We start from the raw sequence: 26196 nt of genomic DNA, 5'->3' as shown, positions 1-26196 counted from the left end.
ATATAATGCAATTAATTGGTACATTTCAAATTACAGCAACTAGCTCTTCTATGGCAACATGGTGAGTCATAACAGCAGCATTACAATTGTATATATGACAGAGCTAATGCTCTGCTGCTTTATCCTATTACGCTAAAAATTTTAGCTGATCAAGACCTTTTCTGTGTTTGCATGGGAATTTGTTAAAGAACAGTAGATTATGCTGCAGGAAGTAGGAACGCCAGTTAGATCAAAGACTGTTTGGCCGTGTATTAAGCCAGAAGTTGCAGTCATATGACCCATACAGCCATACTTCCAAAAGTTCTGTCTTCTGTACAAATTACAATCCTAAAACTGCTCATCTGTGGCACTCGCAGATTCTGGGGTAATTTGTGCAAGAGCTGGGAATTAATTCAGTTATATTACTATATGATATTGTGTCCTTTTTGCTTGTTTTCTTTCAGCTATTCTGAAATATTGCTGTAGTGTTTTACCTGCACAGTGTTTAAATGCTTAGGCTATTTAGAATTACAGTATAGTAGCAGAGCCATATGGAAGGGCATTTTAAGGAAATTCATATCTTAAATATTCAGAATATACCTATAGTTCTTCCTGATTTAAATGAATCTAAGCAAAAGTTGGAATAAAGACGTTTTATTTTACTGTTCACAGCAAACTGCGAAATAATCTTTCATTTAAATCATGATAAAGATTTCCCTTTGACCTATTCTTTGGTAAAAAATAGCTGTGTGTCACATTTGCCTAATCTGCTAGTAAAAGGCATTTTCTTTGGTAGAAATAATTTTTTGATCTTATGAGTCCAGCTTTATAACAAGTCTTCAATATTCACTTTTAGATAATGGGCCCATTCTGCATTACCTGTCCATTCAGTGAATGCAAAATTAGTCCCAATTTAGGGCACAAAAATCAAACAGATCAGTCATAAAATAACTGGAAGCATGGTTGCATAAAGATTGCCTTTTAGTAGTAAAGACCAAACTTCGATATTACAGACAGCGAAGGTCTAAATGCAGTATATCAGAATACAATATTGTCTGTATAAAATGAGTAGTTTCACAGCTGTTTTAAAAGCATCTTATTTCTCACAAGTAAGCGCAGAGAAGTTTATGTAGATGCATAGTGGATGTTTAAAATGCATAGCTGCATACATCTTCTGTAGCTTTGTAATGGTTACACAGCGTTCCACTTCTGTTGGCTTAAGTCTCCTGAATTAAAGAAGAACAAGCATATTATTTATGACATGAATTCTATTATTTCTCTGCTTTATCTTTCCCCTTATTTGTTTGAAACTAAACTTTATTCCATTTGCACATTTATACTTGGCAAAATTTTTGAATGGTCCAGTTTGTGAGGTGTTTAGGTACCTACTGAAACTGGATTTGCAACTCGGTGAATCCTTAGTAATTCAGTAAGAGTCATGTGCCAAAATGACTTTATAAAAATGGGAGCTTGAATCCAAGATGGAATAAGTCCTTGCTAGTCTGTCACAGCAACCAACTGAAAACACAGTAACATGTGAGAAACATAGGAGAAAACATACTCTTGAAAAGTATTATTCTTGATTGTTTTCTGATTTGTTACTCTCTTCATATGAGCTTTACCTGACACTATTCTCTCCCAGTCTTTAAAACACAAAGAGTATGGAAACAATCTTCCTTCAAGTGGACGGCTTGTGAGAAGGAGGAAGCACAATACCAGCAGTGACATGAATGCAGAGTCACTCACATCTGTCACCTTCACATGATAGATTGGGGTGCCAGATGCAGAGAGGAAATGACAAGGGGAAGTGGCTAGAGTGCAGGATTGGTCCTCAACTGACAGACCATCCTCTGACAAGCATTTCCAGCTGGCAGAAGTTGAAGGAGGCTGTAATTAGACTGCAAAGAGGGTAGAGAAACAGGGAAGTTCACTGTATAGCTTCCACAGTGTTAGTGTCTTCTCCTTTCTTCTGCCACTAATCCCTTCAACTATTAAGCTCTGTCTTCTTTTCTAGAGTCCTTTAATTCCTTGTTTTACATGTCTGGTAATGCCATATTCCCCACTTTGGGTTCTCCTCTTGCTATTGTACTTGCATACTTCCTCCATAACCTAACTCAACGTCCAAAATTACAGCTTGAGATAGCAGGACTTCAGATACATCAGCAATCCTTATGCATCTCAGCATCTACATTAGCATTCACAGAAATGTTTCATGATTAGGAACCAAATGATTAATTAGGTTAATATGGGCCCTATTTTAAGAATGGGTAGAATGTACCGAACTATTAAACTGCAGTGGTGATAATGATGATAGCATTCAATTAAAAGGTACTGGACTTACTGTCTTACTGCCATTAAGTCCTGAATGACTATATACTGTTTTATATAAACAGTAGTTCTACTACCATGTTGCTCCTACATAAAAAAGCAGATCGGGATGGCATAATGGATTTTTTTATTGTCCTTTTATTAGACTGCTTAAGGGAAAAGAAAATTTCAGGCTGTTTCATCCTTTACTTACCTTCTTTTAGGATGAGATTTATACTTTCCTGTGCCTAGTGCTACTGCTTTCCACGCCATTGCTTTCTTCTGATTTACTGTAAGAAAGAGATTAAATTCCCAAACATCTTTCAGAATGCAGGATCAGCACAGTCATTCCAGTCCCCCAATCAAATCATAGAGCACATCTAGAATGTATTTGAATTTTTCTCTTTTGATATGTAAAAGTAAGAGAAAAGAGAATTAAAAAAAAATGAATATACTGACTTAAAAAAAACCCCAAAAACAACAGAAAACTTTCAACCAAGTAGCAAAGGCTCAACACAAAAAGGATCCTTTTCTCTCCAAAGAGAAAAAAGGCCCCAAAGTTTTGGGAAAAGTTATAAGAACAGTTACAATATTCCCATTAGAATATTGCTATGGTATTATTTCATTCAGTGTTTAAAATTTGTTTATAAAGTATATGCACAGATGAATAAAATACAACAAAGAATATACAGCTCAGTGTCCATAGAATATGGGCTGAAACTGTCATCTCAGATCATTACTTCTTCTGAAGTACTGACAAGTCACTAACATGGTATTGATCACAATCAAGACTTGAGCCAGGTTTGTATGACAGTTCTCTTGCTATCACAATATACTTTCAAATCACCATCCTCCTACCTACGACATTGTTGGATGTGACATTTTAATTATACCTCATCAACCAAACTCAACTGTATTATGTGGCATCACTTGACATACAGAAGTGTTCCTTTGGAGCCATTCCCTCTGGAACACCAATCTGTGTTCTAAGTTGCCAGTGGTTGAAATAACTTTCAGTTATTGAAATCAGGCAAAAAGTACATGGTTTAATAGATTCTTCTCATAGGTATTTATCTAACAAGGTAGAATTCCATAAAGATCAAGCAACTGATCAAAACCATGGCATCACAAGCATCCCACATCTTATAAGGCATGAAAACATATCATTACTTTAGTGCACTATACTGTGTAACAATCCTATAATACAGCTTCAGTATGTTTATAAGAAGCAGGGCTATGTGACAAGAGCAGTTATTGAATTCTCAACATAAGACATATCCCCAAACATTATAGAGTATAATACCGTACTATATTCCCAAGACATATCCTCCCTTTGTAGTATAACTGAATTACAGTTTTAAAGCTGTTTAGAGAAGAAAAAAAAAGAAAAAATGCAAGAATAGGGAAGTGAATACAGCACAGGGAAACAGAGAAGGTCACTGCAGCAAGAAATTCAAAAGGAGATGATTGGTACCACTCAGAGGGACAAAGCAGGATCAGCATAGGAAGGAAGAAGGGCTTGAGGGAGGGAAAGAAAATCGGAGTGAGTTGGAATACACCTAAAGAGAAAAGGAACTACTGAACTACATCTTAAAAGGAAATAAAAGATAACAGAGGCCAAAGGAAATGACTGGGCTTTTGGGGTGGGGGGAAGGAAGTACAGTTTATATCAAAAAGAGAAGGTTAGCAAACCTTTCACAAAGAGGTTATATTTATGCCCAACACAGCGAAATGATGCCAGATCCCAAAGCTTCAGCAACTACATCTGAAAAATTAGGTTTCTGACCACATATTAGCAAGAGATAGATGTAGGTTAACATGGACAAATCATAAGTGAAACATTTTTTAAAACCTCTTCTGAAAAGTTTCCACCTGAAAATGATTTTCCTCACAGTTACAGCCTTTTAGAATGAGTTTAGAGCGAGGTCACTTGGTGCTCTGACAATAAAGCGAAAACAACCTCCAAACAACAAAATTAAGTGCTAGGCAGAAAACAGCATTCTGCACCTTATGGAATTCCGAAGGCTTAAGGATGGTTATTCCCATCCTTATGTTTATTCACTGGGTATTCATAGGTAACCCTTATCAATTGTGTTAACAATAAGGTATAACTTTGTTCAGTATACTGCAGTATGCAAAAGAGCAAATATTTAAATATAGAATGTAAGTTCAGTACTCACAGTTGCTCCGCTTGTTCAAATTCTTTTTCATCTTCTGCATAACAGAAAAAGGATTATATAAAGATCTTAGTTTAACATACACATTAAATAATTCAATAAAAGAATGATAATTATGTGCATAAAATAAGTGAAGCAAAACAAAATCCTAGTTTGGTATTATTAGTTTCTTTGTATTAAATTTATTATTCAAATTATTATGTTCCTCTATCCAGCTGGAAATACCTGCAAGTTTATCAAGAACTTGATTTTGATCAAGTTCTATAACTCTGATTTTTTCTTGTACATATTTTGTTTCACTTTTGTTTGATCCTACATATCCTGGTTGACTCACATATGTGTGCCTTTGTTTCAGCAACAAAGATTAGTTCATTCTGTTTCAATGCCTACATTTTCCTCCTCTTAATAAGAAAATCCTCCCATCAAGACAAGTAACATTTGGTTCCATTCTTAAGAATTCCCCAAACAGGTATAGCCTCCAAATGCCTTCTTTTCTTCTACAAAAAAAATTAGTCAGGACTGTATCAGACCTTTTATGGGAGACTTATTTCATACTGAAAGCACTTCATAGCTGAATTCAAGACTCCTGTAGCAGATTTAAAAGCCTAAATAATGCAATATTCTAGAAACAGAATTATTTTATAGGAGAAAAAATACAGAAGTAACTATTACACAGAACTTATATATGAAGTGGTATGGGCCATGTTTTACTTCTGGCTTTAATTTTAAATGGAAAACCATAAGGCACTAAATTCAATATATTACATTAAAAATAATAAAAAAGCCTACCTGCGTGCTTCTCTTTCTTTTTGGAATACACCTCATAAAGAAAAACAATAGCTACTAAAATAATAACTTCAGCCAGTATTACTAGAAACGGTTTGAGTGGCACCATGAAGGTGAGAACTTTAAGTTTCAGCTTTCCTTTACTTTTTCCTAGTTTAAAAACAGCTTCACACCAGTATGCACCATCATCTTTCTTGGTGAGCTTCAGTATCTTGAGATGCGTTGTGTTGGCAGGTACTCGATCAATTACATATTTGTCTGACATCAAAGAATCATTAATAGCAATCTAAAAATAGAAAAATAAATTAGGAAGTCTTACTAATGCAATGAGAAAGTGTTTAATCAAATTATTTATATTATGAACATTTGTAATTTTATATAGAATTCTGTCATCTAGAAAGATGTAAAATGAATTAAGAACAAGTGGCATTTGTGAAGCACATTTAGTCCACCTCCAAGGACAATTTTCTTTGGGAAGGAACTTTAGAAGAGAAACAACTCCCCTTTCCAAATACAAACCAGAACACACCAAACACTACACCTCTGTGATAATCAATACTTCTAAATGACATAGATGACATTTTTTTTCCATGTTCAGAGATTTACATTAATATTGATGGAAATGCAATTTGTAGAACCTACAGCAAGAAGCCATTATACTTTACAAAGTGTTTGTACTTGGTTTTTCACAGAATCACAGAATGGTTGAGGTTGAAGGAGACCTCTGGAGATCATCTAAGTCCAACCCCCTACTCAAGCAGGGTCATCTACAGCGTGTTGCACAGGATCATGTCCAGGCGGTTTTGAATATCTCCAGAGAAGGAGACTCCACAACCTCTCTGGGCAACGTGTTCCAGTGTTCTGTCACCCTCACAGTAAAGAAGTTTTTCCTCATATTCAGATGGAAATGTGCTATATTGCTATATAGAAATTGTGCTATATTGCTATATAGAAATTGCTATATTATTTTGTTTGCCCAACAGATGGAAACCTTACCTGTTCGCTTCCATTGGTCAGGTACCAGGTCCAAGCGATGGGAGTATAACTGGAACTTTTACATATCATTACAACTGAATCTCCATCATAACTGATTATGGGTTTTTCTTTTCCTTCAATTTTTGGTACTAAGAACAAGTAGGAAAAAATTCAGGATGTAAGAGCTACAGGTTTTAACTACACTATTAAAAAAAGATAAAATATATTTGATATGTATTTATAGCAGTTGAATCACTTCTTTTCCTTGAATAACTTATAGATAGTTATGTCATTTGGGACACATGATTTAATGAAGAGTCATTTCAGGCTGATGTTCTTTATACAGAATTTAAGCAGAAGGCCACAGAAATCCTGTTTTCAGTTGCCATATAATCTTAAAAGTTGCCAAATAATCTTGAAAACTAAGTGAGAATCAGACTGTGGCAGTCCTTCCCCTTGCCCTCCTCAACAGCTGTGAACCACATGTTTCAACTCTATTGCAGTAGACATCTACAGTAGACATCAGAGACGTTATTCTAGCTGTAATGTTATCAAGTAATGGTATCAGCAAGTTGTGTGTGCGGAGTATTTTTTTTTTCAATACTAAGGCAAATTCCAGAATGAAGGAGTTTTGTAGCTGCATATATTTTATTAGTTGAAGCAATGACGTTTTGATGTATGTCAGTAAAAAGTTACTTTTGGTCTGATCTTGCCAAATGAAGACTTTGGCCACAAGAAACAACACATAAGATTTTAACTTTAGAGCTACTTGTCCCAGCTATTATAACTGCAGATGCACCACAGCCTTCCAAGAGCCGAAACCCATAAAATGTTGTTAAATATATTGAGGCATTCCATAAATATAGTTAGAATTGAGCAAATATATCATGATAGGGGATCTATTTCCCCTCCCCCCATTTCTTCCTCATTCTTGGAATGCTTACTAGCATATGTTTTCCTCAGATCCATTTATTTTATCCATTTATCTCTTAAGTTTCATTGCTCTATCTTGTATGTACAGATCTGGTGCATCTTTTAAACTGTATCAGTCACACAATACCAAACAGTCCAAACATTTGCTTTCAGCAGAGTTATGGTGGAACAGATTGATATAAACTAAGATTGTTCATGCTCCCTCCCCTCACTGACTGGTTGAGCACAAGTCTTACTGTCTTAAAAAGTTCACTTCTTGAGAGTGTTCAAACTTACAAATGCCCATTCCTGGGATATATATGATACCAATTTTTTTAATAAGAACACTGCTTGCAATCTCAGAAAATATGGTTAAAGTGAATTCACATAATGCAATGTATATTCATGATTTTTTTTCTTGGTACTTGTTCAACTCTAGATCAACATCACAAGAGAGCTTAGTTGTCATTTATACTTTAGCACCATGCAGCGATCCAGCCTCATTACCAGTTTTCTCTCTCTGTGTATATTTACAATTTAATCATTGAACATTGTTTCCTACTAAAAAGTTATGTCAGACTATCTTCACTGCTGTCAATACAAGGGACAACTTTATTAATAACTGCCGCCACCTCCTTTGCAACTTACAGAAGAGGCAAAACACAAAAGCAGGTTAAAAATTAAAGATTACAACAAGTGAAAACAAATATAAAACCCCTTCTATTCAGCACAGCAGATTTCTACAGTAGTCAAAAAGATTTGGCCATGCTGGTCAGCGCAAAGCAGAGCTCTAGACACACCAGCAATTTGAATGAACACATTAGCCATGATTAAGGACATGAATATATTTCATCAGGTCTTCTGGGACCTGGCTCTGTAACATGCATGCAAGGAAGTAACATGCTTTGCCCCAGGTATTTTGCAAGGCGATCACCCAGAATTTGGTGACAAAACACTACTGCTGCAAACAAAAAACAAACTTGAACAGATGAAGAGGCAGGTGATCCCACCAGCATTCACAGCAGTCAAAGCTCTACGCTGGCTTAAAGACCAGAGTTGTTCCACAGCGCATGTAGCCGGAGAGCTGCCTAAATAGGGTCCCTGAACAAAGGACTAACAAGAATGAATCTATTCTACTTCTTTCTTAAAGTAGCCATAATAGTAACATGTCAAACTATTTTTAAATACCAAAAAAATTCTCCAAGTTTAATAAATTGGCCTTTCTGTAGGTTTCCCCTAAAAACTTCTCTCACAATACTACGGCTTCCTGCAGGCATGAGTAAAAGTTTAACTCCTCTTAAAATCTGCAGGGTTGTGCTAGGCCAGGATGGCCGGGGTGGGGGGCGGGGAGCAAGAGAGGCGACACACATCCAATAATGTCTAGCTGATATACCTTCGCAACAGAGTTAGTTAACAATAGTGATGATTTTAGCCACTGTGTATAGTGAAGAGCTTTACCAATGTGCTAGTCATCAGTCTGAGAATCATTCTCACTGCATTATTGACTGGAAAACTCAAAGCTTTCTCTTTCCCACTTCCTTCACGCTTGCATTAATCTTGAAGAGTGTCAAGCTGTTACTCTGTATGGCATCAGACGTGGCTGCATTCAACCATTGTGAAGCAATTCTCCCATCCTGTAGTAATAAATCAGCCAGTCCTATGTACTGAGTTCTAGAAAAGGCGACTTCCCTATCGATTAATTCTTGCCCTTACTAAAATAGTTATTTTATGCTTTCAGAAGAATAAGGTTTCCTTTGAATTTTTTTTAAACCTATACAGACTCGTACAGCTATTCAGCTAAATCTTACCCACATGTTGACAAGAAAATTATATAATAATTTTTAGAGATGAAAAGGTCTGAATAAATTAGTACAATTCTGTCTTTCCTCAGTATTGCAAGCCAGTCTCCCCCAGTTGAAGGTTTGAAAGCAGATGTCAGCATTGCTATCTAAGACTTGAACATACATGAGAGAAAGTTTCCTGAAGTTATATGACCAGATACTCTGCTGAACAAAGCCAGCTTGCTCCACTGAGAATTACAAAGCCCTGCTGGTTAGTTCAGCTGAGGTTAAGGTAGTTACGTGAGAGCTATGGTTCTTAGGAGAGTGTGTTCAGGCAGAATCTTTCCCAGTACAGCTCAGTGTGCGGAGCTTTCACAGATCAAATGCCTGCCTTGTCTTTTGCAAAAACTGGATGGTGAGAAAAGCAAAGGGGAATAGTTCCTGCGCAAAATGAAGGTTCTCAACAGCTCATATTTGTTTCATTCCCAATTTTTTTTTTAATTCAACTGGATTTCACCTATTACTCTCCATGGCGAAATTAGTGGGGGATAAAGGGGCTGGGGGGGAAGGGAACACAAAACAAAAGAAAGATTCAGGTGCTCAGCTCTTCACTCATACTGCCCAGTGAAGCACATTCTAACTGTATATAAGGGATGTTCTTACATGCTATATAAAGATGGACTTGAGCAATAATTTGTTGATTCAGAAATAACTAAATTTCTTCACCAAAAATTTGCCTCCATTCTACCAGTCATCACCGATCTTCTCATAACACCAAATCTTCTCAGTCCAAATTTTCAGAAATTACATGTCATTGGCTCTGCTTTTTGAATAACTGATCTGAGACTCCATTAAAGGGTTTTTGTTGTCGGCTGTTCCCCCTCCTCCACCCCCAGAAAGTGATGAGTATTCACTCCTGCTGGAGGGATGGGGAGGAAGGGGAAATCAGTTATTTCTTTAGAAAAATGTAGGCTTCCCTGCTCCTTTGATTGTTATCAAATTTTGTTAAAAATGCTTTTGAGTTTTTCTTCTGCAGTTTTTCTTCCCTCTATCCATATAGAAATGCCATTTGATAGAGATTCCCATTTAGCTTGACTACATTAGTCACTGCTTATCAAACTAAATTGCAACTTCCATACTATCCAGAAACCCTATTAATGCAAGATTTCAACAGTAAAGTGAAACAATAAAATTTAACAGAACTTGCCTTGTAAATGGAACACAGCTTTGAATTCTTCTTCACCTTTAAGAGTACAACTGTAACTTCCCAGTTCATTTTCATCTGTGACTGTCAATCTAAAATAAAAAAAAGCTTCACCATTTTGCTCTTTTGCTTATATTTCTTTGCTGTCTTATAATGTTAGTTAGCCATCAGTAGCAGTTATAAAGAAGCCAGAAGAGATTAGCAGTGGAGAACAGAACGTACATTGTTGAAACACTAGGATTCAGGTTTAGTGCAATGTAGAAACAGCATGACATTTTTAGGAAAACAAGAAAGAGCAGCACATGGTTGCTAAGGAATGTGAACACCATTTTCATCCTTATTGCTCACAGGTACCCAGAGAAGACTAGATGTCTTTTAAGAAATATGATCCAATTGAACAAAAAATTATTGAATTAGATATGGGTTTACTGGATGAAATTTATAACATGAGGTATGCATGACAGCAGACCAGAAATTTAAACAGTTTGTGCTTTTTTAAAGCCTGTCAGTCAATGGGTTAATATAGCTTCAACACAGAACAATTTTAAAGAATTGTCATCTAATAGTTTGACAGCAGAGAAAATGCTGGACTCCATCTAATTCACAGGCACTTTGAAGAGAATTTACATAGGTTGTGGTTGTGCTTATGGAGTAGCAGAAAAGTGCTAGAATATTCTCATCATGTTTTTCATCACAGAAATTTTATATGGACATTACTGAGGTTAAGAAACTGAAGATACACAGAAATCAACATGAGACTACCTGGTTAAAATTAGCCCATTTATAGATTTTCAAAGTCCAATAGGAAAATGTATAAATGAAGAAGATTTTTTACAACATTCCTAGAGTCTCCATAGAGTGGTGAAATACAGGAAGAGTTAAGAAAAGCTTTACAACAATTTAAATATTATTTTCTGTAAAGCTGCTTCCTTCTTCTCTTTTCATTTTGTTGACTATAGAGAAAAACTGACCAGCGATGCCTTTCAGACTGTCTTCTGAAAGGCATAGCTTGGGGGGGGGGGGGGGGGAGAATGGTGAAAAGTGGGGGAGTTAGTTAGCAGCGCAGCAGACCGAGATCACTACCTCAACTACTGAGCAGAATTACAACCTGGAAGAACCAGGTCCTTATTCTATACTCCTGTCTGGAAGAATGCTTGTTTCTCCAGCACTAGAAGAAAGCAGGCGCTCTTCCTCCAGGCTCTGGAATCTTTGAACTGCAATCTTTTTTCTTTTCCTTCAGTTTCAATATGTTGATTACGGACATTAATTTATCAGATGCATTTGGTTTGTACTCTTTTCTGATTTACACAACATCATTAGTTTTGGGCTGTGTATATACATGTGATATAATTCACCAGAACCTGCAAGTCAAACTGCCAAGAATGCTACTTACTGGATGCTCCAGCTATTTTCAGTTTTATTGATGTGCTTGATTGTTTCATTTCCCCTCTTCCAAGCCACTTGAACAATATTCAAATGAGGATATTTACTGGCCAGTCTGCATGAGAGCTCAACTTTAGCTGGATTGTCCAAAGTGATATTTTTTTCCTTAGAAGTACCAGAAACACCTAACAAGAAAAAAAAAGTGATTATATGAAAGAAACATCATATTTCTTCATTTTAGGGAAAGAAAAGTTTGAAAGATTGTGTTTGAGATGTGCTTGATTACAGGTGGGTATGATCTGTGATTCTTACACTCTCTGATGTTAGCAGAACTACAATGATAGACCATCAGCCTTTCACAACAGGTTTATAAAACATGTCTAAGTGAAAGAAGGAAACATATGCATTACCAGAACAGATGTAGTCACTTTGTTCTATAGATGAACTTGCTAATGGGCTCAAATATAGAAACACAGATATCCATTTCACTGAAAGCAAGACAGGCCTATGCTTCTGTGTCATTTAACCCAACCCAAAATATATTAAGTACTTAGTTCTCACCAGAAAAATCAATATCTTCTCACTACGCTCACTGTCTAAACCTCCTTTTTGATTGCACTGCTATTAAAAAGCAAAATTTAGCAATAATGGAATGAGTAGATGTTATTGAATTAAATACATATTAGTAAATATATATGAAATAAAAAACCCACTAATATCAAAAAGAGTTAGATTTGTAAATATCTGTAAGCATCTAGTTTTCAGCCAGTTGCAAATTTTCCTGATACCTTGAACTTATAGGTACTGCCTTGTTGCCAGTGAAGTACTCATCTTGAAACCGTAATCTTCAAACCCATTTATTTATAAGACCACCTTTGCCTTCTTATTGCTATATGTAATACTATTGGTATGTTTATATGAAAAAGATTCCCAAACACTAGGAAAACTGACCCTTCTATGTCTTTTAACCAGCTTGAGTATACAATATGTGCATAAATGGATAGTAGGTTTCAATAGCAAACAGTCATGCTCTCTGATCTCTATGAACTTTTTATGGAAAAAAAACCAAAACAAAGCAAAAATAACTTACTTTGTACTCTCAGACACTAACATTTTATTTCATAATTGGACTTTCCTTTTATGCCTTCTGGATACAACTGTGGTTAGCCCACCTGAATACTCTATAAGAAATTATTCTGGGCCCCACCTCAACCCCAGGCATATCCTTGATGGGTAAAAAAATTGGGCTGTTTTTCACAGCTGAAATGCTTTCCAAGAGGAAAGGAGCTTGCTGGCTTACTAATGAAATTCATGTCTAAAAAAAATAAAATCAAAATCAAAATCTGGTTGAAGTGAAAAAGCACAAGCTACTCATGTAAAATGTTTTAAGCTTTATTTGGGTCTGGTAGAGACATTTGAAGTTTATGGAATAGCACACCTTGGACTCCAAGTCCTAGCTGAAATATTATAGAATCCATTGACCTGTAGTTAAGCTTAGAGGTACAACACCTCAGTCTTTCACAGCAAAGCAAAGTTGTAATCACAGCAATTCAATTATTAGATCCATTTATTAAACTCAATAAGTGAGCCAAACATAACTCACCTTGGTTGTTTCTGGTCAAAGTGATTTTGCAAATGGAATTAGTTTCACAATAGTGCAAGTTTTTACAGTCAGATTAAAAAGTGGCTAAAAATAGAATGGGTGCCATTTGAGATCCATTATTTTTTAAAAAAACTGCACTTTAAAAGAATGCAAAATGAAACCCCTATGTTGTTAAGAGACTAGCCATTAGAAAGGCTGATATCTGTGGCATCTGTATAAGCAGAGAACCATGTACCAAGAATACTTGTACCAGAACAAGAAATAAACAAATAATGAGGTAGTGTCTATTTCTGCCAGAAGAAAATACAGTATAAATGCTGTGCTATTATGTCCTTAAAATATCATTCCAGTACTTTGCACAGGACTTCCAACTGACCTCCACAATTTTTAAGTACTTCCCAGTGAGATCAGTCTTTTAGTTGTCCAGGAAGCTGGTTATAACTTCTTACTTGGCAACTCATACGAAAGATTGTGTGCAATCCCAGGCATTCAATTTAACTGGAAAATAAAATAGCATACTTACCAGATAGGAGTATCTCATACTCCACGTAAGTGAAATTAGATGCCTTTTCTTCAATTGCCTGCTTAAAGTCTTGTGTGGTCAGATCTGGACCTAACAAGGTTGTGGGGGAAGTGAAGTCATACATTATGATCCTATAGAGGTAATCATGAAGCAGAGTGTCACTATGGTATTGTTATTGGGTTTTGCAGGTTTTTTTTTTTTTTTTTTTTTGAAAGAAGAGACCTTTCCAAAGGCTGATTTCTGTGGATATTCTTTACATACACCTTATGGATTAATGGTCAGAATTTTAAAAGTAGCAGTGTTTTGTGGCCACTGTTAAAGTAATTCCTCCATTTTAAGAAGATAGCTGCTGGCTTTTTGATATAATAAAGTAATTATGAATGTAAAAAAAATACTGTAAGAATGGAATAGCTACCTATTTTACAGACTGATTCAAAGAGTCACCTATACACATGCTTTTCCTAAAGCCTACTGGTCGGTCTCCAGAACTCTATGGGACTAAATCAATGTTTATGTAAGACTCAGAAAATTAAATAAATAAATAAAAGAAAAAAAAAACAAGGAGAAGAAATGAGAGGACAGACCATGGTTACTGTCAAAACCACTACAAGTTTTCACAGCCAGAAAGCTAGATGGAGATTATCTACTCCAGAGGAAGCTCCACTGAATGCCCCGGGCTACACTGGAACCTGGTCAGAATTTCTCACTGCTCCACAAAACTCCTTCTATACTGAAGGGAATTTCCTTCCCTACACAAAGAATACTGTTAAACACCATTGTATGCCTGACTGAAAGATACTCACTTCCTTCCAGGAAAGGAAATGACATTTAAAAGGACTAGGATGGCCAGCAAAATCCCACTTCTGTAGCACTATGGACAGCATACTATTCAGAGACTACCTTTATAAAGCTCTAAAAAGCTTGATACAGCTGTCAGGTAGGCAATAGTAGGCATAAGACACAGTTGGTTCCTACCACTAGACTTGCTCTCATGCTGTCTGCATTTCAAAAATAGAGCAGGAAAGCAAATGAATAAACTACAGCTTTAACAACACATTTAGGCCAGCTAAGAAAATACCACCTGCCCAAATCTACACAAATAGCTGTTTCACTAGTATCGTGCTATCTGTACACAAGTTATCAGTAAACTGAAGCACATCCCTATGAGAAGACAGTAGAAACTATACTTAAAGGAAAGGTCAATTCAGTACAATTACAGCAATTTTCAGTTTTTCCAGTTTCCATGATTATTTTCTTTACAGCTTTAAGCAGGACTTAAATGACCTTGATTTCATCAAACTATATGACGTGGTAATATCAACTAAAATAAATCTCTCATAACCACATGATGAATAAAAACTGAAATTTAACAATTCAAGTTTAAGATGACGTATGCTTGCTTTTACCAGGTGTAGATACACCATGTCCAACTGGTGAGTGATCTGAAATGCTCTCCCGAGTTTGCCGGTTGACAATTCGTGTAGTTGTCATGGGTTCTGAAAGGTGAAAAATAAAGATGTTAAAAACAAATTTCATTTTCTTTCAATTAAAATGATGAGACAGAAATAGAAACCACACAACCATATGTGGTTTACGTGCTTGCAAAATAATTTTGTTAGTTATTTTATAATACATCTCAGAAATTATATAAGCAGTAAGACAGAGAAAATAACTCCAGTTTTTGCAGAAGGAAAATGGCATCCTGCTTACTCCTGCCCAAGGAGTGGAAAGGTCCCAAAGCAGGAAAGAAAAACAGAGGAAAGCAGGGCTACAGCGTCAGTCCTCTCTAAACATTGGGTGAGAGTTGATCATTGCACAGTGGAAGCGGTATCTCTGAAAGCCCAGACAATCTCAGAATATTTCTTCTTCCCTTTTCTTGAATAAAATACTGAAGTTTACCTCAAAGTTCTTTAAAAAAAAAAAAAGTGCCTCCCAGGTACAGGTGTTGCCAGAATCTGGTTGTGCTAAAGGAGGTCTTTGCTAGGGGGTTACATTAAAGGCATCTCTGAGCAAGCTTAAGCAGAGGTGCCACATGCCTCCCAAACTGCTTGCCAGTTCTGTAAAGCAAGTTTTTTCCTTCTCAGCATGTCAGCTCACGACACTAAGTATGCTATGCCACAGGCAATCATCATTATGCCTGGCTTGTACTATCTGTGCTTTCATACCTTGCCTTGTGCTTCAACCAGTGTAAGTAACAGTAAACCTGTATATTAAGGTGGATGATGTGGAAGAACAGAGTTTCAGGTTAGTGCATTTGGTAGTTGCTGATAGTAAAGCATTATTGTCAGTCCCACCCACTGATCCCAAATGGCTTTTTTTTTTAAGCAGCAAAATTATGAAACTGTCTCCCAGTCCTAGACAGTAAATGCTGTTTCTCTAGATAGGAGTGCAAGCAAGCCTTGATCTCTGTCTGATGAAGAAAAACTGGCCCAAATGTTTTCCCCTAAAAACATTAAATGTGAAGGCTGCAGAAGGTCTGAAATTGCTCCTCTGTCTGTGTGTGCAAACACTTTAAGAGCATTACAAGGTTGTCACATGGATCACCAGAGTTTATGTCAGCCTGGTACTTGCCTTACCTGGTTAGTAACTGAAATTCCCCAAGACGATAAATTTAGAAGACACTAGTGCCCAGGTTGTATGGTAGTTCTGTTATCTATCTGCAAAGAAACTAAACAACCTGTAGAGGGGCTTGCACACCGATATGATTTTCATATTGACTTTCTTCCTCGATTCACATACCAAATGAAAATAGTTAGGTGAGGTCATATTATACAAAATACCTTGTGTATTTTAGCTCATGCATACATATAATGTGTGTGTATGTGCATATATGTAGTTATTGCATCTATTAGCTATTGCACTCCCTCTGTTTCTCTCATACACATTGTGCTAAAAAGCTCAGAAGATCAAGACAAACACAAGATAAGTAGCATTATCATCTTCAAAGACAGAACTGTGGTTGGAGTAACTTGTCAGAACTTGCCACATGTTTATATATAACTTAGTCCATGTTGGATTTGGATTAATCAGCATGACCTTTAGTGCATGGCTGAATTCCTGCAGTTTTGATCTTTACAGAGAAGAGAGAGGTGGGATCAACAATCACCAATTTCTTCTCTTATCTGGAACTTATTCCCTGCTCCCTATCACAATCAGAATTATCTGGCGTATGGTGAATAAAGTGCAGGGACAGCAGAAGGTTGGGACACATCCCTAATTTTTAAAAGAAATAGACAGCTGAAGCTAGAAGGCCCAGTGACGTGAAGACATTATTGCCCATTGTACTAACACAGAGGCAAAAGGACTCCTCACATAAAAAATTGTCAGTAATAAGTGCTAGAACAGAACCTCCTGTTCTAGTTTGGGAATTGTCCAGTTTCTAGAATCACTGCCTGCTATTACGGCATGTATGCATAGCAGTAGTGGACCACGCAAGTGGCAGTTGGATAGCTTTTTCCCACAGGCCTGAAGATTCTTATGACACAAACTGTCGCAGAGGCTTTAAAAGGCCTAGATGAGACGTTTACTTCTGTTTCTTCTGAAGAAGATTCAAAAGATTTAATTAGTATGAAATTGTAAACTCCACATGATACTTAGGATGTATCCATCCTCCATTTAGAAGGACTGGAAAAAATATTATAGCTTTAGGTGTACTGAAGTAAAATGATTACCAGTAGATGATTCATTAAGTCTAGTTGGCATTTGAGTCAAGTTCCCCTGAGTTTGGCTGGCATCTTCTGTTGTCATGGGTAGATCTAAAAAGAGAAAGAAAGAAAAAAAGAAGTGTTTAAAGAAACTTTATTCCTTCTCAGTGGAGCCAAGTTAGAAATATCTAGTTCATGAAAAGAGTTTTAACAGAACCCCCTCACCTCAGCCTACTACCTGTATTTTTTTCTCTTAAATTCTAAGTATATACAGCCAAAATACTAAAGAATTTGTTTTCATCAGTTGAATTTCAGCCAGTTTAGCTTATTTTAGGCAACAGAAGATTTGACAACAGAGGTAGTATCTTTTATTTGACCTCTGTAATAACCTGAAAGAGAGCTTCTTTCTTCAGAACTGCTCTATAAAAAGACAAGTCCCTCTTTTCCTGTAGTAAGCCTATCGTTAGGCAAAGCTCTTCTTCAGGTTATTTCAGTAGTCTAATAAGATTTGCTATCTGTACTCAAATCCTGTTTTGTCTGTGGGCTTAGACCATCACAGCTTAACATCCAAACTAATTAATTACTTTTAAACATAGACTGGCAGATTCGGTAATAGTGTAAGGACTCCATTACAGCATGAAATCTGCCTATCCTGTTTTTTGACATAACGAACAACCTCCTTACCTTCCATTATCACTCTGATGAACAAAGCAAAAGGCCTCACTGGCATGGAACATGGATTTCACCACGCAATACTAATCACTATTTCCAGGTTCTGTCTTCCTTACCATCATCACAAATCTAATTTTGTTCTTATAATAGTTTTTGTAAGAGCCAGCCAAGACTCAAGGGTTTTGCTTTACGATCTTGATTGGAGAAAGGACAGTAGGGGAAAAGGGACAGGATTTGTTTAGTTTTTGAGTATGCTGCTGTGTCTCACTTACATTAAGAATTCATGGTCCCTACCTGATTTATGAAGACGAAGATTCTTTTGGCTTCCTTTCCCTTCCTACATTTGAGTGGCAAAATAGCCCAGAATAAACGTTATAGCCCTATATGCTTAGATATTCCAGGATATAGTCTACTGCTATAGAACTTGCAGTGGGATGTGCTGTTCCTCAGACGCAGAGCAATCTTACATCAATAACTCTTAAATGATTTGACCAATATTTACAAAGCTGTAAGTGTAGCCAAAAAAAAAAAAGTTTTAAAACATATGCAGTTGTAATTAAAACCAGGAAGGGGTCAGTAAACTCTGCTAAATATTCAAGATAGTAGCAAGCATAGGATGAAAAGTGAAAAGCTACACCATGGGTTTTTTTTGAGTATGTTCAGACATGCTGAGAAACCATGTGCTTTCAGCAGAAGGTAGTCAGCACACTGCCAATTCCTTCAAGTGAACAACACTAACAATACTGCTATCCCATTTCAGTACTGTATGCCTAGATGATCCACAGAATCTCCCATTGGTATCTCCAGGGTGCAGGTACTCTACATGATGTCAGATTCATGTCTCACTTGCACCATAGGCTCTCTCACAAACTGACCATCATGTTTCAACCAACTTGGATCAAGAGTGAAATAAGATAGTCAAGGAGTAAAATTAATTAAAAAAAAAATACAGCATTAGTGGTTCTTAACAACAGGCACTTTGTTTCCTCACAATTAATTAGTCCATTGGTCCCGTAATCAAATTTTTTTTCACCGTTTTCTTTTTTTCCCCTTGAGCAAAGAACTTATGAAATTTGCTTGGCCTGAATATCTGCTAGCTTATGATGCAATTGGTTAGGACAGTAGGTCTTATTCTCTGCTTGACAGAGGTGATTAGAGCAGGGAAGGCTATTATACTTCTGATATTAAGGAAAAGGTTGAAGAAAGGTCCATGAATTTTACATCTGTGCAGTGTCTTGAGACATTCTAAGGTTGTCATGGATCACCTGACTTCGTGTCAGCTTAGTAGATGCATCACCTGCATAGTAATTAAAAATCTTCTAGGATGATAAATTTAGAAGGTGCCAGTGCCAAGCTATACAGCAGCTCTGTTATCTCTCTGCAAGTAAGCCAGATAACCTGCAACATGGTCTGCATAATAATAGAGTTGTCATCTTGGCTTTCTTCCTTGATTCACATACCAACTTAAAACAGTTGAGTAATGTCATTTCTAGTCAGAGTTGCTTCTATATCTTAGCTCATATCTCTCCATATGTAAACCTACCTAGCATAGAAGTAACACTGCATGTCTGTCTTGTTCTCTCACATGCATCCTGCTGAACAGCACAGAAGATCAAGACAAACCACCACTGGATGATCAGTGTCATCAAGCCAGACAGTGATGTAAGTAAAGTAGAGTAACTTCTCAGAAACTATTGGCTCAGGGCTGAATGCCTTATCCTATTGATTAAATCTAATGCAAATCAATTGTAAGTGGTGGATTGCTGGGTTCTTGTTGCCCTGATCTTTACAGAGAAAGGAGCAGATGAGAGCATGTGGTCATTAATTTATTTTTCTGCCTTTCTTCTGCTCCCTACTACAGTCAATATTTTAGAGAGAAAGAGGGGATCTGCTATACTTATCATCAAAGCAATTTCAGGCTTTTAAATTTTTTGCTCTCGCTTTAGAGTCCTACAAACAGCCTAGCCCACCTAATTATCTTCACAAGAGTGCAATGGAGAAAAGTGGATGAATAGGAGAAGCCTGAGATACAACTTGGTTTAATTTAACATCATTAATGTTTAATTTAATGTCAATTAATTTAGTATCAGTTATACTCTCTGCAAGTGCACAAAGCATTCAGTAACATCTGAAACTGGCTGCCAGGCTGGAGAACTTCATTGTACCCCTATTACGGGAACAGCTGCAGTGTGAGCTTTCATTAGGCACCAGAGAACCCAAATGAGGGAGCCCTAAACACCCTGATTAAAGTCCTTCCTTCAGGACAAACCAGAAAAATCCAACAATGAAGTAAAGTCTATAGGAAATGAGGCATTTCCTCTGCTTGCGTGAGTTTTCAGAGGTAGATGTTAGAAGACTGGATGTGGTAGGTTTGCTTTTCTTAAAGGAATCTGGCAGTATACAGTGCAACTAAGCTAGAAAACTGAACCAGGCAACTAAATCAAGTAACAAGCTCTGAAGAACATGTCTTGACATTTAGTATTTACCCTGAAGTTACCCTCAACTCAACGTAGAATAAAAGTGATTGGTTATTTAATTGTTTTGAAAAATTCAACAAACAATTATGAAGATTTAAAAGATAAAGTTGACAGAACACAAAACTACACAAGCTATTTATCACAAAATAAAAACAAGGAAGCCTTTTCTCTTTTGGTATCTGCCTGACCAGCTGCTGGATATCTAACTCACCTATCAGTGGCACAGTCCTTTTGCACATGGTACTTCCTTAGGTTGCATTTAACCACAAATATTAATTCCATTTGAAGAAACATGCTGGTTTGCAGGTTCACTTAAATTTGAATCCTCACATCTCCGGAATACATCTTGTTTCTGGACTTCACTAGAAGGCAGTTTTAGTACATCTCCCTCCAAGGTAATGTTAGCTTCCCTTTGATGTGGTGTTCACCTAGTTCCTGTGCTAGTTCCTGACCGAGTTTTTGTAAATTATTAACTAATGGAAGAATAAAATACTCTTCCCCACGTTTAAGACACCAGGGAGCCTTTCTACTTATTGAACTTATTTCACATGAATATTAAAATGTTTAATAAAAATATGAAAACCTATAGCCTTACTTTATACAGATAAAGGGTACTAATACAGGTGACCCCAGTTACTGATATCTGATCAAAACTATACATGATATCCATCACTTTAGAAAGATGGTAGATTCGGGGAAATTACTCCCCAAACAGGAATTTTACGGCAGGAAGGGATACAATTTCCCCAATGGTTTTGCAAAAGAGCACTCTGAAATTTAGAATTGCTTCCATGACTGTTGAGTATAATTTTTAGTAGTAGTAGCCATCATCAAAAAAATAAATATCATTATGGCTTGCTTGTCATGATGCGACTGACAGGTTCCCTCAAATATCAGTCCATTTATAGTAACTAAACTTTTCCATTGATGGAAGAAACTGTTAGAACGGACTTCTCAGTAAATCCCTCTCGCTTTCTCTCTCTCATATACATGCATATACACACACACACACATACTACATATATAATAATATATATACATACTACATATATAATAATATATATAGTAGTTTCAACAAGCTTGAGACCTGCAAAACAAGTTTTCTGCCTTTTCACATTTTCATATAAAGTTTCTATAAATTTTAGGGAAATTATATTATCATCAAGGAGGGAACAGTATTCAGGAAGAGGAACAGAGGCACCAAGAAATGCGTAACTGCTTAGTTGCATACTGCACACTGAAAATGGAGCCAAGTCACTGATGGTTAATTAAGCTCACAACATTAATGGTCAGGTACATATAGTGGGCATAACTTCTGGTCTTAGCAAAACATGCTCCATTACTTGCATCTTGCATGGCAAATATCAGCAACCTGATATTCCTTCCATTACTACACATCAAAAACCATGATTAACAGTGGAAATCCACTAATTTTATAAGTAACTTCACATCTCCTTAGAAGTGGCTGGCCTGCTCTTGAACTATGGAAAAGCATTAGAGGCCGAATACAGCCCAGAATGTTTGAGTCCAGTTTCCTTCATGAGTATTTTAACTGTTAAATTTAAAAATGCAATATAAAAACCTCCAAAAAGCATTCTTTAAAACCGCTAAGCATACTGATATTTTACTTCACTAATTTAGTAGTTTAGAATTTACAGGGTTGGGGATTTTTTTTAAGACTTAATAACACATTGTTTGATAAAGATAAAGCAACAATTGAATACTAAGTCTTGACCTCCAAGTCCTACACCTGTGACAGGAGAAAGCTTCCCATTTGCGAGACAGAAAGCATAAACTCGTAGATTACAGGGTTTCAGCATCACTAGACGCAGCTCAGCGTCGGAGCCAGATTATCGGCTGCCGGCTGGAACGCGCTGTGAGGCAACGCTACCAAGCACGTTACCTTTCATCGGACACAGCACGCGAGAGCAGTTCCCACTTTCCAGCCGGCCTAGGAGATCCCCCAAGGCTTACGCAGACAGAGCAAGGCAGGTGCTGCACCTGCGTTTCGGTAGCAGGGGAGAAAGCAGCGCGGAGGGCAAGGAGGTGCCGGGGAGTTTCACAGACCGGTGCACCCTCTGGGAGGCTCGGGGCGCTGAAGAAAAGCCCCGCTCCTTCGCATAAGCGGGGTGGGCAGCCAGTCTCATTGTGAGGCCCGTTGTGTCCCGGGGGGAGAGGGGACCTCCCCCCCCCCCCCGAAGCCCCAGCGGGATGCTCCGGGCAGGGAGCACCTCGGCTCAGCCGCGCTTCCCAGGCGGTGCCTCCCTGGCCCGGCCTGGCCCTCTCCCCCCGCCGGCCCGGCCCGGCCCTGCCGCTGCCAAACGCCCCGAGGCCGGGGCAGCGGGGCACTTCCGCGAGAGGCTTTACCTGCGGGGCTGCCGCCCGGGAGGCGCAGCGAGAGCAGCAGCAGCAGCCGCACGAAGCGCTCCCCGGAGAAGGCAGGCATGGTGCCGCCGCCGCCGCCGCCTCGCTGCGGGCAGCCGCGCTCGCCGCCGGCGCCGCGCCGCCGCCTCCCGCCGCGCCCCCGGGGCCGCCCCGGCCCGGCCCGCCCCGGCCCCGGCCCCGGCGCCGCAGCGGCCGGGCAGCGCCTGCGGGCAGCGGCGCCGCAAAGCCCGCGGCGCCGGGGCGGCTGCTTCTCGGCAGCCGGTGGGGAAGGCTGCGAGGGGCCCCGAGCGGGCCCGGCCGCGGCTCCGCCGGCCCGGCGGGGGGGCTGCCTGCTGCAGGGGCCAAAACGGGGCGGGGGGCGAGCGCGATGGGTGCCGGGCCGCGCCTCGCCGCAGAAGGGCCCGGCAGCCGCCCGAGCGGCGCCCTGCCTGCGGGGGCGCGTGGCGGGGCCGGCAGCGCGGGGGTGCCCGCGGCCGCCTGCGGGGGCGCGTGGCGGGGCCGGCAGCGCGGGGGTGCCCGCGGCTGCTGTGCGAGCGTTGCTCAAACCTCACGAGGGGGAAGGAAGGGAGTAGGCGGCACCAGTGGTTAATCTGGTGCGGCCCCTTGCAATATATCTCAAATTAGAGCCTCGGTGGGGCTAGTCAGAAGCTCACAAAGGGCGTAGAGGGTTTTGTTTTGTGGTTTTGGCTAGCAACGGCTCTTGCTGCAGAACTGTCTCTGAGCAAACTTCTGAGACGTTTGACTCTGATAGGGTTTCCCTAGAGAAATTTATCTGGGGAAGAGCATAGTCTTTTTCTGCCCTTTGTCCGATGATCTGGAAAGCCAAGCTTTGAGGGTCAGTGGCTGTAAGGCAGCTGGGTTATACGGTATGAGAGTTAAGGCTTTGCAGATCTCTTTTCTAAATCTCTTGGCATAGGCAGCAATGCCTGAGGAGCACCGTTTCTAACAAACATTTCTCAAGGCTTTAACAAGTGCATGGAGCCTTTAGAGTCACATCTTAATTACTCAGAATTTTTCCACGTCTGTGTGTGTGTGTGTATATACACAAACACACTCACTCATGCATATATATAGTAACAGTAACTATATATATATACTTGTAATAGCTGAACTTGGATTTGGCAGTACAAAATCTGGCAAGGTGGCGTTCTCTGACAGAGGGTCTCCTGAAGAGGGTAGAATTTGCTTCTTCCTTTTTGTTGAGATACAGTTTCTTCAGCTGATGCAAGGGTTGATTTGTGCATAAGGTTTGCATCAATAATGCAGAAAGGTCACTGCAACTAAGCCTTTAAATCATCTTTGTTCTCCCATGCTGGCAGAGCTCTAAGAGTTTATGCAGAGCAGGAATAAGTCAGGTGCCCTGCATATTGATTTTTTCAGCGTCATACACGTTCATGTCCCCGTTCATGTCCATTCCCATCCATGTCCTCCAATACCAGAACAGTCTCCTTCAGATTAAAATTTTCCTTTATAAAACATCCCAAGAAATATAATTGATGGCAAAGGACTGGGAACAGAATTGGTTCGTTAAGCCCTCCTGTGTGCTAGAGGAAGACTCAGGATTCCTGTTGGCTGTATGACACCACACACACCACATACAGAGTGGAGTCTTCTCCAGCGTTGAAAGAGTGGACACCCTTCATATACTTGAAGCCTCCTGTGCTCCATCTGTAAGCCTGTTTATCTCATGTACAAAAAGTAGGGAGTCATATACATGTATAAATAATGAATGCACAGTGATACCTACGCAGCTGGAAATCCGCTACCTTTATAATTAAGCTACAACCTACAGTTTTGTGGACTTGTCTGAGAGAGAGACAGTACCAATCTGTTCTAAGAGATTGAAGCCACAGCATTTTATTTATCTGTCAGCCTGCTACAACCACATAAAATGATGGAATTAAGAGACAAAATCCAGTTCAGGTAAGGCTGTTTAGAAATGGCAAAAGATCTTTGGCTTTTAATGTAAAAAACTTGGCTGGAGCTTGAAAGCTGGTTTATCTGAATCTGTTAGGCCTGAAGAGACATATCTCTTTGAGAGGAAGAAAAAGGGGTGGAGGGAGATGGCAGCTGTCTCAAGGTATGAAAAAACTACTTTGTAGTTCAAAATAGCTCGCTCTGGAAGGGTGGTGGAGCAGGCAGGCATGCAGCACCATTCCCTGTAAGAAAGAAATCCTTATGTTTACTTGATTTAGTAGTTGGCTGTACAGCATCTTTTAGTGAGGCAGATTTTATCTACCTGGAAGCCACGTGGACAGATTAGTGTTAGGTAGAAGTAGAAGTGTATGGCTAAACTCTGCCAGGAATGAAGCTGATGAGACAGTCTGACTGGGGACCTAACTCGAACTTTACCATCTAGTGGAAACTGCAGAGGTTCTGGCAGAGATCACTTGTTTTGACTGACTTTACATTATGTCCTGTATAGGACTGGCTTCTGCCTTTCCTGCTGAGTCATTTTGGATAGAGTATTAAAGCAATTTGAAGATGTATTGAATACCTTTGCAGGATTCCTTCTCAACTCTGGGCTTCTTCAGGGCTTGTCATCTGCTAATGGCACATCCCATGCTTATGAGATGATCAGGCAGGGAAAAAAAAACAATTATTAAACTATTTCTCCATGAGCCGTTATTTTCTGATACTCATGATATAAGTCACAGAAGCCACAAAGCAACAGAAGGGGGAAGAGGCAAACAAAAAGTAGAATTTAAAGGAACAGATCAAGCAAAGAACCAACCAGACATACATTCATTACTCTAAAGTTTGTCTTGCTATAATAGTATGCTAGCACTAGATTCTTCCCGAAATAGTACTGTGGGATTTGCTAGATTATTGAAAGTGGTGTAGTAAGAGATTTCAGAAATGGTAAGGTTAGTAATAACAAACTATGAGGAAACTGAATATTGAGGATACATTTTAAATAAATCAAGTCTCATATTTGCTTTATATTTGGAAACAATGATTGGTGAGTAATTAGGAATTCCAGGAAAAATATATCTATTTAAACTTTAAATAATAGGACTAATCTGCTGCATCTATAAACATTCAGAGTCTTCTCTTCTTCTCTCTCTAGCTAATTCTTTGCTCTCCCTCCAGAAAGAAACCTTATTCTCACATGGTAATAACTTGGAAAATGTGATAGTTGTAGTGGAACAGGGATTTGTATCTTGAACCGTGCTCTTGACTATGAGAAAACTTCTATATTAAGTAAAACCTCTAATTAAGGGGAAATTGCTGGCTTATTCTTTGGGAAGGGCTTTTCTACATGTTTTCATGGCAGAAGTAAAATAAACAGAGCTCTGAAAATAGTCTTGACATGTTAATATTGGCTGATGAAAAATCCAGATGATAATCCTTTGTATTTTTATGGCACCTTTTGTCCAACAGCCCT

At 38.7% G+C, this 26196-nt stretch overlaps 1 protein-coding gene across 1 annotated transcript; it reads right to left on the bottom strand.

The window, feature by feature from the left end:
• Positions 1-713: 713 nt before the first annotated feature.
• EMB (embigin) lies at positions 714-22877 on the bottom strand. Its single transcript, XM_067315753.1, has 11 exons — positions 22791-22877; positions 17302-17385; positions 15037-15126; positions 13631-13720; positions 11515-11689; positions 10125-10213; positions 6246-6373; positions 5253-5535; positions 4467-4500; positions 2501-2576; positions 714-1205 (listed from the first exon to the last, which is right to left on the bottom strand). Exons 1-10 carry the CDS (start codon positions 22867-22869, stop codon positions 2519-2521), a joined length of 1110 nt encoding a protein of 369 aa, XP_067171854.1. The 5' UTR covers positions 22870-22877; the 3' UTR covers positions 714-1205; positions 2501-2518.
• Positions 22878-26196: the final 3319 nt, after the last annotated feature.

The sequence above is a fragment of the Apteryx mantelli genome, chromosome Z, assembly GCF_036417845.1.
Source record: "Apteryx mantelli isolate bAptMan1 chromosome Z, bAptMan1.hap1, whole genome shotgun sequence".
Lineage (NCBI taxonomy): Eukaryota > Metazoa > Chordata > Aves > Apterygiformes > Apterygidae > Apteryx > Apteryx mantelli.
This window is presented reverse-complemented; position numbering and strand designations above follow the sequence as displayed.